General features: G+C 35.5%; 1 protein-coding gene across 1 annotated transcript in view; it reads left to right on the top strand.

Moving 5' to 3' along the window:
- RTKN2 (rhotekin 2) overlaps positions 1 to 9,650 on the top strand; it is a 67,969-nt gene extending 58,319 nt beyond the window's left edge. Inside the window, exons 10-12 of the mRNA XM_024561433.3 lie at positions 68 to 230; positions 5,059 to 5,166; positions 6,643 to 9,650. Coding sequence (XP_024417201.2) covers positions 68 to 230; positions 5,059 to 5,166; positions 6,643 to 7,172 — 801 coding nt within the window. The 3' untranslated portion in view covers positions 7,173 to 9,650. The remainder of the gene's footprint in view (positions 1 to 67; positions 231 to 5,058; positions 5,167 to 6,642) is intronic.
- Positions 9,651 to 16,100: the final 6,450 nt, after the last annotated feature.

Below are 16,100 nucleotides of genomic sequence, written 5' to 3'. Positions count from 1 at the left end.
TAAAACATTTATTTGATCATTACAGAAATATTCTCCTGTAACACACCAATTTTGTTTTAATTTTTAGGAGACCAGAATTCGAGCAATGGATAAGAATGCGAAGAAAACCCACAGTTTCTCTGTCATCAATCCCGTTGCTGGAGAGGCTGTAACTCAAATTTTTGCAGCTGACAGTAGAGAAGATCTTCAGAAATGGATGGAAGCCTTTTGGCAGCATTTCTTTGATCTTAGTAAGTTAGTTGGCATTTTCTAGTAGTATATTTATGTATCCTGAAAGGATACACACAGCAATCTAAATAGTAAAATTATACATGTTATAATCTTATAGTTTGTATCGAGAAATGTGAATGCTCTTGAATAAAGTAGTATTGTATCTCCAACGCACTGATGCTTTTCCTCTCACCCTTCCCTTTGCCTGCTGACTATAGTATAGTGTACCTTTGAATTCCTTGTATCTCCTTCTTACTATTTTTTGAAGTCTATGACATTGTAATTGTTAAAATATTCAAAAATCAACCTGATGACTGCAAGCTATGATTTTAAGCAGTTTCTTCAAGAATGAAGTCACAGTAGGCATTGAAGACAGTCTATGACATTTTTATTTACGTTGAGATAATTTACTCATACTTTAGAAAGAACTAGATTTTTCATTGATATACTTCTGTGCAAATACATTTTCTTTTTAAATTAAGTTTACTGGAGTAACACTGATGAATAAAATTATATAGATTTCAAGTGTACAGGTCTATGATACATCATCTGTATATTGCATTGTGTGCTCACCACCCAAAGTCAAATCTTTTTTCGTCACCATATATTTCACCCCTTTTACCCTTTACTACCCTCCCACCCCTCTTCCCTCTGGTAACCACCATACTGTTGTCTGTGTCTATGAAGTTTTGTTTTTAATTTGTACTGATTTGAGAGAGGGAGAGAAACATCAGTTTGTTGTTCCACTTTTTAATGCATTCATTGGTTGCTTATTGTATGTACCCTGACCTGGATCATACCTTTGGTGTTTTGGGATGATGCTCTAACCAACTGAGCCACCTGGCCAGGGCCTATGTCCGTGAGTTTTTGTTTGTTTTTCTTATTTGTTCATTTGTTGCTTTCAATTTTATATCCCACATGTGAGTGAGATCACATGGTTCTTAAATCTTCCATCTGACTTATTTCACTTAGCATGATATTCTCAAGATCATCCATGTTGTTTGATAAGAAACCACTTGAGGAATTAAACACTTCTCTAGATGGTAATGATCCTAAAATACTGAAATGCTTGAAAAGAAATTCATTTTCTTGTAACCTTCTGTTAACTTAGATTTGTTGTAATATCATCTTGGATATCATCCAAAGAGATTTTTTTAAACATACATACCATTCTCAGTTTCAATAATATAGTCCAGTGGCATGGATTATAAGACAATGTGAAGGTAATGTAATAGAGTTCTAGTATAAAATATATGGGGCTCTAATCGTCTCAATTTAAAGAGGGATTTTATCAATGGGAAAATATTTCTGTCAAATTAAGCCTAGTGGTAGATTCAACCAATAGCTTAATTGTTTAGAATACTTTTCTATAGAATTACAAAGTAAAGCCACTTTCAAACAATAGTAGTTACTTCTGCAACTCCTAGAAATAATCCTAGTAACTTTTTAGGACTCCTTAAAAGCAATTTTGGGAAACCCTATAAAAAGAGTTAATATCTGCAGCCCTCAGATTAAGTTTTATAAGCTTGCTCTGATCCGTGGCCTGGTCAAGTATTACAGTGATGACTGGGAGCAGGCAGAAAAGGGAACCATGTCTGATTACCTTCCGCATACCATATGGCTTCATTTATTCCTCATAACGTCCCAGTGGTGTAGAAATTATTTCCCTCTGCTTTAACCATGAGCAAATTGAGTCCTGAAGAGGTTTCGAGTTTGCTCCAGGGAACCAGAGAGAGGACTCCTTCCTTGGCCTTTATGGATTCTTCAGGAGGTGGTTTTTCTTAAGTACTATACCTAAGCACTCAGTGTTTACATAGTTGTTCCATGCTGATAAGCATGGACTATATTTCTTTCTCTTAAAATTTCAGCTGATGATAGGTGTGTTGTCTAAAAGACAGCTTCCTTTCATTTGTTAATCACAGCTAAAATTTTAACTGCTTCCGTAAATGCTTTGATTTAGAGAGTCTGTCTACAAAAGACTATTATTTTTAGAAATGATTCTGGTATTTTATAATTTTTATGTACATAAGAGCAGGAAGGAAGGATAAAAGGAAGTTAAAATGCCAGAATATTATTGTCTGGATATCAACTTCTACTGCATGATCTTATATTTTCATTGTCCAGGTTATGTAAAATAGTTTATCATGCTAGAAAGGGGAGCCGGAGGAATCTCATTGCATTTTTGTACCGTCGAAGTAATGAGAAAGTGGTGACAACAAGGTTCTCAGGTGTGGCTGTTTCTTTAGTACTTAATGTTTGGGGGATAAAATCAGCTGATGTGTCTAGTTTTTAAAGTATAAGTTCTGTTGCTTTTGTACTTTAGAATGCATTGTGTATGTAAGCAAAGAAGCAAGTGTTTATACTGTCCTACAGATTGACTGGCACTTTAAAGTTTCTGCCTTCCTGGTGATAAGTGTAGACTCCTGTAATCACAGGTGAAATATGACAACACAACAAAGTAGAGGATAGATGGCCAGGGCACAATAAGAGTCACTTAACATTTAGAGCAGATTTCAATGATTAGATTCTGCCGAAGAGTTGAAAATCAGAAGAGTGAGATAACTGGAAATCCTGGGAAAACGTTAATGGCACCAGGTCCTGTTTATCCTGTTGAAGAACAGCCTGAGGAGTGGAAGTTGCGAGGCAAAGGGGATACAGTAGTTAACTTTTAATTTTTTACCATAGAATTACTTTAATCTTTTTTAAAATTACAGTTTCCAGTCAGTACTTTGGATTAGTTTCAGGTGTACAGCATCGTGATTAGATGACAGTACACTTCACAAGTGCTTCCCCTGATATTTGTAGTGCCCCCTGGTGCCGTACGTAGTTATTATATGTAATAGTTAATTTTTAATAATTGAGAGCTAACAAACATGCAGAAGAGGAAATGCCACTTGTCTTGGTTGATCAAAAGAGTAGAGCTAGGAATGGTGGGTCAAAAGTAATTTTTTCCGGATATTTAATAACATAAATATTGAGTTACATAAGCAGCTTGGCATCACATTATTTTGACTGGGAATAGTTTAACAAATATTGTGGGAAACATCTTCAATGTACAGATTTTATATGAATGAATACATTCATTGAATATTGTAGACTGAGTCTTTGTTTTTACGCTCGCGTACTGGTAGCATACGTAACTGTGCGTACTGATTTAGTCACTGGTAAATGTTTCAGCTGTAAAGTCTTGGCCAGTGAACATACCACCTTTTTGTCCCTCAGACTTCAGTAACACATGGAATAATGTGGCTTTATATTCCAATTTTCAGCATGATTGGTGTTCTGCTACCAGTCTAACCATCAAAAGCTTTCATCTATCAATATAGAGAAAATACTGCACTTTATAATTTGTGTAAGATTTGACAGAGAAATGTTTGCTGGTTTAAAGTGTTTCATTATTTTTCCATTAAATATGGTCTTTTTTTCTGCCCCCGAGAAGGAAGAGCTGGCTTTTATATATTTATCTAAAAAGGAAGTGGAGGGGAGGAATAAGTTATCAGATCTCAGATCCCACTAGATTTAAATTCTGCAGGGCAACCTTTGAAGCCTCAAACTCAAGATTTTATTCCCTTTTTGAGTTGCTATGTAGGTTATTTTGAAATTGTTATGATATTCTGTATTTAGCATTATAATAAAACATACTGAAAGGTTTTTATGTTGCTTAACCAGTTAAGGTTATGGATTTAAAATTTAGCATATATTACCATATTACTATGACAGACTTAAAACAACAAAAATGAATAGCTAATTTGACTAAACATGAAACGTCTTTAATTTTTAAGCCCTGGAAAATAACTAAGTTGGATATTGAATATGGAGACTGAGAATATAATAAAAGGAAAAGAAATATGGATCAAAATCAGTCTAAAAAGACACATGTGCATTACATTTACTTTTCTACTGATACAACAATTTAATAATGGTGAACCTCAATAACTTAGACTTTTGTAATATGAATGTATAGACACATAGTTTCTCCCACAGTTGTGATCCAGCATGCAGGTGCACAGTAAATATGGAAAGCTTCAGTTTTTTTATATCCATTCAGAAGAAATAATCCGAGAATTTTATTTTAAGATGAGAATAGTAAAACATAATTAAAAGAAAAATTAATATTGTCCACACTTCTATAGTGTAACTTAATAAGTGAAACAACTTATTCAAGAGTATTTGTTTATTCTGAATGCCTAATGGCTTTATCTGAAGTGTTCTTCCTCAAATAAATGAGATTCTGTTAGAATATTGATGGCTCTGTCATTACAATAATAGGCTTTTATATACCTTTTATTTAAATGAAAATGTATTGTTTTTCTAGAGTTGCATGATTTTTTTTAAAAGCATGATAATCATCTTGAAGATGTAATTGTTAGATAACCAATCTTTAGTTTTTACTTAGAATTTTCAGTGTTGAAATTATTTTTGAGAACTACTACTCCTTTTTTCCCTCCTGGGTAAACTGTATTTCATCTGATGTTTTACCTTTCAGCTGTCTCAAATACTGGACACTTTTGTTTAATATATGGGAGAAGAAAACTTGTATAAATTTTGTCATTAATAGAAATTTTAATCATTGCCCATTTAGTGAAGTAGTACAGTATTTAATAGCCTAGAGATCTTAGCTTAACATCTATGCATAGAACTTTATTTTTAAAGTAGATTATTTTTATGCCTGGACCTGGACATAAAATGATGATGGGTAGTACTATATTTTTGTGGCTTTCTTAAGGTAATGCTTTATAAATTCACTTTTATTTTTCAAAGCAAAAATGTGTTGACATCTATTGAAAATGAAATATACTACTTCACATTTATGTTTTAAACTAGCCTGCCTTTTCCTGTCTTTCTTAGGCCAATGGAAGCATTGTTGTGAAGAACTTATGAAAATTGAGATTATGTCACCACGGAAACCACCTTTGTTCTTGACAAAAGATGCGACCTCAGTCTACCACGATATGAGTAAGTGGGGTTTGTCTTTCCTAAGCTGCAGGGTAACAAAAACAACATTGTCCATAATCAAGCAGCTTATTCATTGACATTAAAATGCTAAAATTTTGGGGCACAGTGAAAATGAATAAAAAAAGACTGTGATTATAGACTAAGGAACTCATGTTTAATAGATGAATTAATGCAAAATTAATGAATACACATTTTTGTAGTTTGAATGCTTAAGATCTAACAAAAATGTTAAGGTTTCAGAATGAATAAGGGTGCACTAAAATAAATATTAGCTAAATAGCTGATGAAAATTCTGAAAATGTAAAGTTGCAGATTGTAAAATATTATCATGTCCAGTAATTTTTGGTATTTTATTAAATTTGTTTTAAAGTAGTGTTGATAAATGAATATTAATAAATGGAAGCTTTTATCTCAGGCCAAAAAAATGGTAAAGTTTTTTCTTAAGATTTTATTTATTTATTTTTAGAGAGTGGGGAAGGGAGGGAGAAAGAGAGGGAAACATCTGTGTGAGAGAGAAACATCTATCAGTTGCCTCTTGCATGCGTATGGACTGGGGACCAGGCCCACAACCCAGGCATGTGTCCTGACTGGGAATCGAACCAGTGACCTCTTGCTTTGCTGGACAACACCCAACCAAATGAGCCACACCTGTCAGGTCAAAAAATTGGTAACATGTAATACTTCAGAAAATTAAAAAAAAATTAGACTCATTAATATTTCATTTTCTTCACTTTGAAGGGCATTTGTTGGGCATTTATTTGTCTTTGTAGGATTGCCTCCGTGAAATGTGTTGTGAACAAGCACAAGTCGACTAGATTCTAGTCTGTTTTGCCCCCAATGTCCCTGCACTCACATGTACTTTAAACTGTTAGATTTAAAAGGATACATTTGGGTTTACACATTTGACAATACCAGTGATTCATTTAATAGACATTTATCTCTGTTCTTTTATTTTTACCAATGAAAATTTCACCCAGAATTATCGCCAAATTGCTATCAGGATTTCACTCTATTTCTCTGGGTTTTTGGTTTTGAATTTTTACCCTATTAGAGAGACCTGGCTGGTCTATAAGAAAAAATCCATTGTGTTCATTGCAGTTTACTTACTAGGCTTTTATAAAAATGGAATCCACTCTTAGAAGTCGGAATAGATTTTAAATCCAGGAAAGTAATTGAAAAAATTCGGATGCCACTATTCCTTTGTAAGGTGGACGTGACTCATGTACTTAGGAATACACATATTTATGCATATACGTGTGTGTGTGTGTGTGCAGTGCATAGTATGCGATCTGATCTTTTGGTTCTATGGGTATGGTTATTTTCACAAGTAAATACTTTTAAAAAACCACTTGCTATCCTAGTGTGTTTGTGATGACTATTATAGATGGCATATTGGTTTGGAAAATAGTAACTCAGGTAAAGTATATACTGTTTTGATTTTTTTCCCCATGTATCTTTTTCTTAAAATGATTACAGGCATTGATTCACCTATAAAACTTGAAAGTTTAACTGACATAATACAACAAAAAATTGAAGAGACAAATGGACAGTTCCTTACTGGTCAGCATGAAGAATACTCACCACCTCCATGGGCCACAATCTTTGATGGGAACCATGAAGTGGTCGTCCAGAAAAAGATATTATCTTCTGCAAGCAAGCAGTTACCTGATGGGAAAAGGAAAAAGAGACGAGCTCCCCTTCCTCCTTCTGATAAAGCTCCATTCAGCTTAAAGACACAGAGCAACACAGATCAATCGGTTAAGGACAACTGGGAAAAAACAGATTTATCTCAGACCTCTTCTTTGGATACCAAATTATCAACCCTAATGCATCACTTACAGAAACCAGTGGCTGCTCCTCGAAAACTCCTTCCTGCCAGGAAAAACGGTTTAACTGATGGTGAACACTCAGACACTAAAACCAGTTCTGAAGCCAAGCCAGTGCCCGCTCCAAGGCAGAAATCGATCAAAGACATTTTGGACCCTCGATCATGGTTGCAGGCATAAATACAGAAAACCCTTGACTGTATAAAATGTTAACAAAATCTGTAACTATGAGGCTTGATTCAGAAGCACTGTAGATGTAGTAATATGGAATTATGTAGGTAAATAAGATAGTGATTTAAATCAATAATTAATAAGTTATAAGGTATAAACATGTTTTATAATGAAGAAATGAATTTCTCATTTACTTCTGATTTTCATAATATAAGTGATTTCCCCAGCAGAGTGCAAGAGGCACTCTCTAGACAATACCCTAATTGTTGGAAGGGTTAATTTATTCCTAAATTAGTACCAGGCAGTGAACAAGAACTAGGCAGAAGAAAGCATTAAAATTTCTTTGGGGAGAGATGTCTAGTAATTTAGAATGTGTTAAATATGAGCCATATTCTCATTGTGAGAATTTTAACACTAATGGAATTTTTCAAAAGTTTTATTCAAACCACAAATTATAGAATTCACCCAAGAAAATTTCTTCTTAGCATTCTGGAATTCTCATCTAATGATTCACTGGCTCTCATCTATTGTTTAGCCCACTTAGTTAACTCACTGACCTTTTAAATTCCTGGGATAAATTTGGGATATTAAATTCTTCATCTTTAAAGGGAATTTGTAATGTGCTATTCACAGTTGTCTCTTTGATGAGCCCTGAAATCCTGTAGACATTAACTCGCATAAGTGGAGCATACATTTACTAGTTTATAGAAAAGATAGATGAAATGTTCTTTCATTTTTCTAGGCACAGTGCTGGTTTCCATTGTTACCTTGGAATTTAGGGAAGTGAGTAGCTGATTAACACTTTAAAATTTATTTAATACTTATTTTAAAAGCAGGTGGTCAATTAAAAAATATCAGAAAAGTGGCCCATGATAATAACTTTTGGAATTAATCCCCCTTTTAAAAATTTTAATTAGATTTTCTTTTTTTAGCAAGGGTTGATGTCTGCTATTGATATTACTCATTAAAAATCATATTCTTACAATAATGACATCAGAATTATTTCCGTAGGAGGTAATTTCCATAGCAACTAATCATAGTGACCAAAACAGAATTATGAAATCAAATAAGGAATAAATAGCAAGAGATTGAATACCTCACAAGAACAAAAACATTCATTTTTTATAATATTACTTTTTGTAAACAAGAGCTGAACAGAATCTAATCAGAATTTCCAAATAAAACAGTTTCCATAAGGTGTCAGCAACAGCACTAAAAATCCCGAACCACAGTGAACCTTAAATATCATTGCAAGAAATAGGAATTAAATTACTGCCCTGCATGTAATCTCCAGAGATCTTTTTAGAGCCTGTAAGAACTCTATTTGGATCAGAACTGCATTATTACAAAGTAAAATGAACACTTGACAAAAATAACATTAATTTAAATGGAGCCTTTCGTTATTTTTAGATAGCAAAGTCTTTTTCATTTATATAGAATGATGTAGCTGCCAGGTTACTTTTGTGTTTGCTCAGGACTCTAGTTAGAATTAGGGCTCCAGGGAGCAGCGATACAAAAGGTCTCTTGTGACTGGCGACATCAGGACAGACAGAGCATTTGATGAGAAGGAAACCCTAGATGCTCGCCTGATAGACTTTAGAGACAGTCACATGCATAAAAACCTAAGAAGGTAGGATTATTATTTTTTTTTGTAACTAGAAGGCTCTTGTAAGTTTCTGTTGTGATTGCCCATTTAGTAAATGGCATATTAAAAACCTACAGGATGTAATTATTTGAATTTTTATTTTTTAAATCTCACTGCCGTTTTTGACAGCCTTTGTGACCATGGTTGCCACAGAATTATTGAGCTAGAAGATGCTGTAGGCAAAATTGTTTCTGAAACTGGTGTGTAAGCATTCTTTCTTTTTTAAGCTGAAGCCTTCCTTATAACAAGCCAGTGTTAAAACTTCCAAATGATATTCTTGTCATTTCTCCTTATGCATATTATATCAAGAAGGGCTTAAGTTGTACAGGAAAGAGAATTTATTCATAGAGAGATTACCTAGCAGTTGTTTCCTCAGTGGGACGCTTTGGACACAGGCTGAGGCCCTTCCTGCTAGAACCGTTTAGGTGAAACCTGACCAAGGACTACCTCCCCCACCAAAATTATTCAGGCTGTTTCTAGGGGCCCATTTCACTGTATGTTACAAAGCTTTTGAAATTGGGCTGAAGTCTTCAGCTGCGCTTCCTTTGAAATGGTGCTCCTTAAACGTTAGTGCAGTTCTCCCCAAAAGGTATAATGCGAAGTTGAAGTTGGGCCTCCTGCCTCCCTCTTGCCCTTTTTCTTTCCTTCCCTCCCTGTGTTCTTCCCTCCCTCCCTTCCTTTCACAATTAAAAAAAATCCGAAAAACTAAAAATACTGAGTTAAATACTTTGTTAAGGAGTTCATCAAAAGAAGTATTTCTTTTCTCATTTCCTAAACCGGAAGTTTATGACAGAGAAAAATATGCCATGTAATAAAAGACATTTCGGCTTTTTATGAGATGGCTTTTCACATTCCTTGTTTGGCGTCTTATCTTTTTTCTTGGTGTACGAAAGGTATAAACTTGAAACAAAGACTTAGCTGCCATATCTTGGTAATATAATTGGAGAAACATAATAGAATATGTATTTCAGAATATAATTCTAATGATCTGAAAAAACAGTAACTTAGAAAATTACATTTACAATTCAAGCTCTGGGATATAAATTACAACAGCATTAAGATATTTTTAATTGCTACAAAGTGGGAACTTTTAAACAAAGGACAAAGAAGCCATTTTGTTATAAACGCACACCTTCTAAGGTAAACAGTCTTTCAAAGTATCGGGCATGCCAACTCTCGGTGAGTTTCATTAACCCTCCTCAACTGTCCGCAGTGCCCCAGCTTTTTAAATGGATGTGCATGTCTATCAAAAACTAGATCTACTCATTATGAATGTCGTATCTTTACTCTTTAGCACCCTACAAAATGTGTTTAACCTGGTACTGTTTACTAAAAACGGAAGCCGCCTTGTTTAGAGGCAATTCCTGCACCAGAGGTTAAAGAGTGAAATATTTCTTTAGGCTTATGTTCAGCATCTCAGCCACCTACTACGAAGTTAATTAATTCACTGCAAAATGAAATTATAGAGCAGTTTGGTCCAATTTCTGTTAAATGCCATTTGAATGTAATCACCTGTGTTACCGTGAATGAGGAAAACCTTCCCAGATGAAGGTGGAGCGCAGCACCCTGAGCGAGAGGAAAAGGGCTTTGGCCGGGAGGATGTCTGTTCCTGTGGGTCAGAATTTATCAAAACCCATTACTGTAATTGAATAACAATAAAAATTGTTAAAAAAATTAAAAAAAACCCATTACTTTTTTAAAGAGGGAATTATTGAACAGTAATTAAACTTTAACCGATGACCATTTGTATCCTAGTCGTTGTTTTCAGTGTTTATCTGAAACTATAATGCAGATAGAGCTGACTTGTACTTAGATTCCAAACATAGTACAATTTTTAAATGTTTACATGTTTATGTGTTACTGCTTCATTGCTAACAATAGTTGTATGAGAACAGTTTATATCAGATCGTGTATATTCTTAGTTACTAGAAAAGATATTACCTTTGAGTTTTTAAAAGACAATATTTCTTTTGAAAATATGGTGTGTTATTTTGTGACATGCTTGTATAATGGGCATTGTTTGTATTTTTAAATTTTAATTAAATGTGGGTCAAGCTTCTGAGTTAAAAAGTATTATATCACAGATTACATAATTTTAAAAGCACCAAAAATTGGTAAGGAAGCCAAGGTCATGTGATTAACACTTACACACATTTCTGATCCATGAAGACATTTTCTAGCTTTTTTCCTCTCTGGGTTAGACCCACAGAAGTGAAATGTATTGTGAAGTCGGTTTAATCAGACAAAGATGTACCCAGTAGCTGGCGCTAATTATTGTAAGACCAATATTTAATATCTTTGGTATAACTAACATTTATTAAACTGTTTGCATATAATTCTTCTTATAGTATGCTCTTTTAAAAATCCGTTGATGTAACCTTAGTTTTAAGTTAGTGATGGAGGATGTCCCCAGCGTGTAAGTCACTCTGATAAAAAATTGGGGACCTAGGATACTCAGGTGCTCTCAGCCATAAGGAGGCTCCCTCAATTATGTTACTTCAGCGTTTTATTTCTAAATCTGTATTGTGACCAAAAATATTTAACATTTCTTTTTAGAAAAAACTTCTCTTTCTCTAAGAAGAGAAGCCTGATAATCAGTGTGCTCAAATAAACAAAGTACCTTCAGGTTCAATTAACAAATTAAACTATTACAGAAATATTAACAAACATTTCTATTTGTCTTAATATAAGAAAAATACCAATCTGGGATGTTTGATCGTTAGAAAGCTAGGCAAAACTATTCCAAATCGTGCTGAAAATCATGTTTTAAATTGCATCAGTTTGCTTTGGGAAAGATGGTAATCTCTTTTTAGAAAACTTTAATTGAATATTGAGGTGACATTGGTTAATAAAATTAAATAGGTTTCAAGCATACAATTCTTTAATATATTATCCATATATTGTATTGTGTGTTCACCATCCCAAGTCCTGTCTCCTTCCGTCACCATTTATCACCCCTTTGACCTCTTCTACGGGCCTCCTCCTCTCCCTGTGGTAATCAACATACTGTTTGTGTCTAAGTTTTCCTCTTAACCCCTTCACCCTTCTCACCCAGCCTCCCAACCTCCCTCCCTTCCAACAGCTGTCCGTCTGTTCTCTGTATCTATGAGTCTGTCTCTGCTTTGTGTGTTAGTTTATTTTGTTCATGAGATTCCACATATAACTGAAATCATATGGTATTTGTCTTTCTGTGACTGGCTTATTTCACTTAACATAATACTCTCCAGGTCCTTCCATAGTGGTGCAAAAGGTAAGATTTCCTTTTCTTTATAGCCTTCTGAATAAACATTTTAACTTAATTAGTTATAGCAATTTTATATTAAGAGGGTGAAATACTATTAAAAAGAGTTATTCATCTACTTACCTCAAATATTAAAACATCTGTTGTATATATAAAATATAAAACTATAGACACATACATATACTCTGTCTTTAAATATTTTCAACTAGTTTTAAAAGATTTTTTTTTTTAATGTGCTGCCAGTGCTAGTAGAATGAAACCACGGACCCCTTCCGCCCGTGTACCAAAGTGTCATAACCCAGCTGCAACCCGCCATACCGTACCTGGATCTTTTCCCTCGCTGCTCATCCGTGGGACATTGCTTCAACAATATTTACAGTTTCTGCTCGTTCATCATTTTCCTACTGAACTCTCTGCCGAAAATATATTTCCTCCTCCTTCATGCAAGCTCCCTCAACTGACAGTCAGCAAGTTTTATTCATTCTTCAAAATGGTAGCACCTCTAAATTTGCCAAGACTTCATACCCTTCTTAGCTTCTCCACCCAGGTAGAATTATGGTCCGTCCTTGGGCTTTCTGTCTCCACCTCTATGGGTGGCTTAAGCCCTTGTTCATACGTTTACATTACCCCATGCAGTAGTTTTGTAAATCTGTCCCTTCTGTAACAAATTACTATAAACTTGCCATCAATTCATTATCTTACATTTCTTTATATCACAAGTCCAGATGGGTTCCGATGGGTTCTCTGATTTAGGATCTCACAAGGCTGATATCAACAGGTCAGCCAGGCTGAGCTCTAATCTGGAGACTTGGGAAAATCCATTTTCAGGCTTATCAGGTTGCCACTGGAATTTGGTTCCTCATGCTTGTGTATTGGCCAGGGGTCTCCCTCCTCCCCTGAAGCCTACTCTCCAGTCCTTGCATCTTCAGAGCTCGAAACAGCGAATTAAATCTGGCACATCTTATCCTCCTCATGCAGGACTGGAATCTGATTCACACTGGTCTGACTTTTTCATTCACTACTAGCTGGAGAAAAGTGCTCTCTAAGGGCCCGTGGGATTAGATACAGCACACCAGAGTAACTTCCCTTTTGGTTAGTTTGGAGTCCACTGATTAGTAACCTTAATTACATCTGTGTAAACTCCTTTTACATATAAGATAACCATGGGCATGATACCAGTGGCAGGAAATCTTGGAGTGCTGCTATATAATTCCGCCTGCCAAAAGTTAGACAAATGTTTCAAGGATAGGGAGCACGTCTTATTTGACCTTTTAACCCTGTCATAGTGTATTGATATGAGGGATTGTGTGTAGGGTGTCGTGCTAAGAACATGAACTAGCTCACTTAACCCTTACCATAGCCCTCCCATTTACTCCGCTAAACAGATGTTTATTCATACCCTTCCGCACCCTGTGGTAGGGAAGAGTAGGAATTCTGGGATTAGACCTGGATTCAATTCTAGCTCTGCCATGACCTAGCAGTGTCATTTGGAGCTGGGTTTTTTTTAACCCCATCTAAGTTTGGGGGTTTCTTTTAATCTTTAAGATAAAAATAGCACTTACCTCAGTGATTACTAAATTAGATAATGCATGTAACAATAGTCCAGGGCCTGACACATGAGTTCTTACACGGCTCCTACAGAATAGCAGAGAGCATATAACAAATGTAAAACAAGAGGAATGAGAAGATATAAGTGATGTATATGTATATATACACACATATATATACACATATGCATATATATTTATTTAAAAGAACTCATAGCCCTTGCCACATTTTCATTTATGCTTGATATTAAAATATTGGGATTAGAATGCAGAACAATTTAAGAGATCCAAAAATGTGTCCAAATACTTCTTACATTAGTCACTATTGGAGCTTATAAAATTGAAAAGAATATTTATTCTTGAGAAGTTCACATTCTAGTTTATGGGGTCGACCATATTCAAAAATATTGAAATAAATTACTGCTTGACCTTGCCCCTCATATATATAGCAAATATATCTGTATACAGACGTTTAAAACAATCCTTACCTACCATCAATGAACATAAGAAATTACTTGAAAAGTTTAAGTAATATGTAAAACAACAGTGGGCAATATAAAAGTGTAACACAAGCATTTAATTTAGGCTATGCGAGAGATTAGTGAAGGCTATGAGAACTTTCATAAAACAATTTTTCAACAAGTGCCAAAGGCCTTCTATCTTTGTACTACTAAAATAATGAGTTAAACAGTGCAAAATTGTGTACTATGAATCTCTTGGAGTGACGTGAGAACGAGTCATAAAAGGAAAAAGTTTTGGAAGGGCAGTGAGCCTGCTGTGAAGGTGAGAATCAGCAACCGTGATGGTAAAACGGTGAGGCGGGCATGGCTGAGGTAAATGTGGCAATGGCAGAGAGGTGGGATGAGTTGGATGACACACAGGACCTGGAATGCCAAGTTTAGAAAACAGGCCAAGATAAACTAAGTAGAAAGAGCTGACATCAGGACTAGAGTTGGGAGAGTTAGTGGAAAGAGCACCCAGCTTATGAGTTGGGGGAATTGGGTTGTAGTCCCTTTTACCATTAAGTATCCATGGTGCCATGGGAAAGCTATTTATTCACTTGTTCAACTTCCTTACCAGTAAAACCACTAGAATGGCTGTTGGTGTTTGTCTCAAACTAAAGTGGAGAGCCCCAGGCTCCTGACTTGATTCCCTAACAGCTCTGACTTGCCTGTTTTATGTTTTAACCTCATCAGATAGTATGATATCAATCACCATCTTACAGATGAGTGATTTGAGGTACAGAAAAATTAAGCAACTTGTCCAAGGTCTCCCAGTGAGTGAGACAGAATCTGAACTGAATCGTGATCCAAAGTGAGTGCTAAACCTCCTCATCATACTGAAATAGCCTCGAACAAATGTGAAAAAGCAAAAAAGCATGGAAAACACACTAGCCTCCAAACTCTTTTTCCCTAGTGATGTGGTTATTTGGTATTTCCCTTGGTATTAAGCCCCCAAATGAAAATCCATTTCATTTACAATTAAATCCAGGATATATTATTCTAGGTATAATTCCTGGCCCTTGGGGGCTTTTGGAAGGGAAGGCTAGGGTATATGTAAATCTGACTCCACTACTCGGCTGCGGAAAGCATTAAAATAGAAATGAGGGAGAGGAAAAGATAAATTTCATCCAAGAATGTCTGGGAGGACTGGAAGAAATGGTATTTGAGCTACAGCTTGAAGTATGAGTTGGTTTTTGTTAATTACATTTCTCTAGAAAGCAACAGAAGCTAACAAGCAAAATAATAATAATAATAATAATAATAACAACAACAACAGAAGAATTTATTGAGAGGCTATTGGAATCACCCAATGGAGTAAAAGAAGCCCAGGAAAAATTGGACAGGGTAAGTCGGGGTCCTTGGCAACATAGAGATTGAAAAAATAAAAGTCTTATTCTCTTAGCTTGTTAGACTAGTCTTTTAGAGTAGTTAATGTCAACATATTAAAACTATTTCAAATTACGGTTACAAAATGAATCACAGAACTAAATATCTAGAACTGTGGCTCTAAAGCAGGGCTGATTTGTGTGCACTGTGGAATGCTTGACAATGTCTGGAGACGTTTTTGATTATCACCCCTGGGAGTTCGGGGTGCTACTCGATCGAATCGGGTAGGAAGAGACCAGGGAAGCTGCTAAATATAAAGTCACGTCGGACTGGGCTCTGCAGATACGGGAAATGCATTCTGTGCGGAGGGAACAGAATGAGCGGTGGGGCAGGAGCATTATGGTGGTTTCAAATATGTCCACAAATTATTTTACACCTCTCTTCAAAAGTGAAGCCTAATTCCCCTCCCCTGGAGTATGGACTGAATGATACACTTCTACCACGTGGTAGAAGTGATGCTATGTGACTCGTGAGGCTAGTTCATAAAAGGGACAGCTTACACCTCAGCACTCTCTCTTGGATCATTTACTTTGAGAGAAGCCAGCAACTACGTTCAAACAGCCCTGGAAGAGACTCACCTGGAGAGGAACCAAGACTTCCCACCAACAAGGGGCG

This window comes from Desmodus rotundus, chromosome 4 (genome assembly GCF_022682495.2).
Source record: "Desmodus rotundus isolate HL8 chromosome 4, HLdesRot8A.1, whole genome shotgun sequence".
NCBI classification, from domain to species: Eukaryota; Metazoa; Chordata; class Mammalia; order Chiroptera; family Phyllostomidae; genus Desmodus; species Desmodus rotundus.
This window is presented reverse-complemented; position numbering and strand designations above follow the sequence as displayed.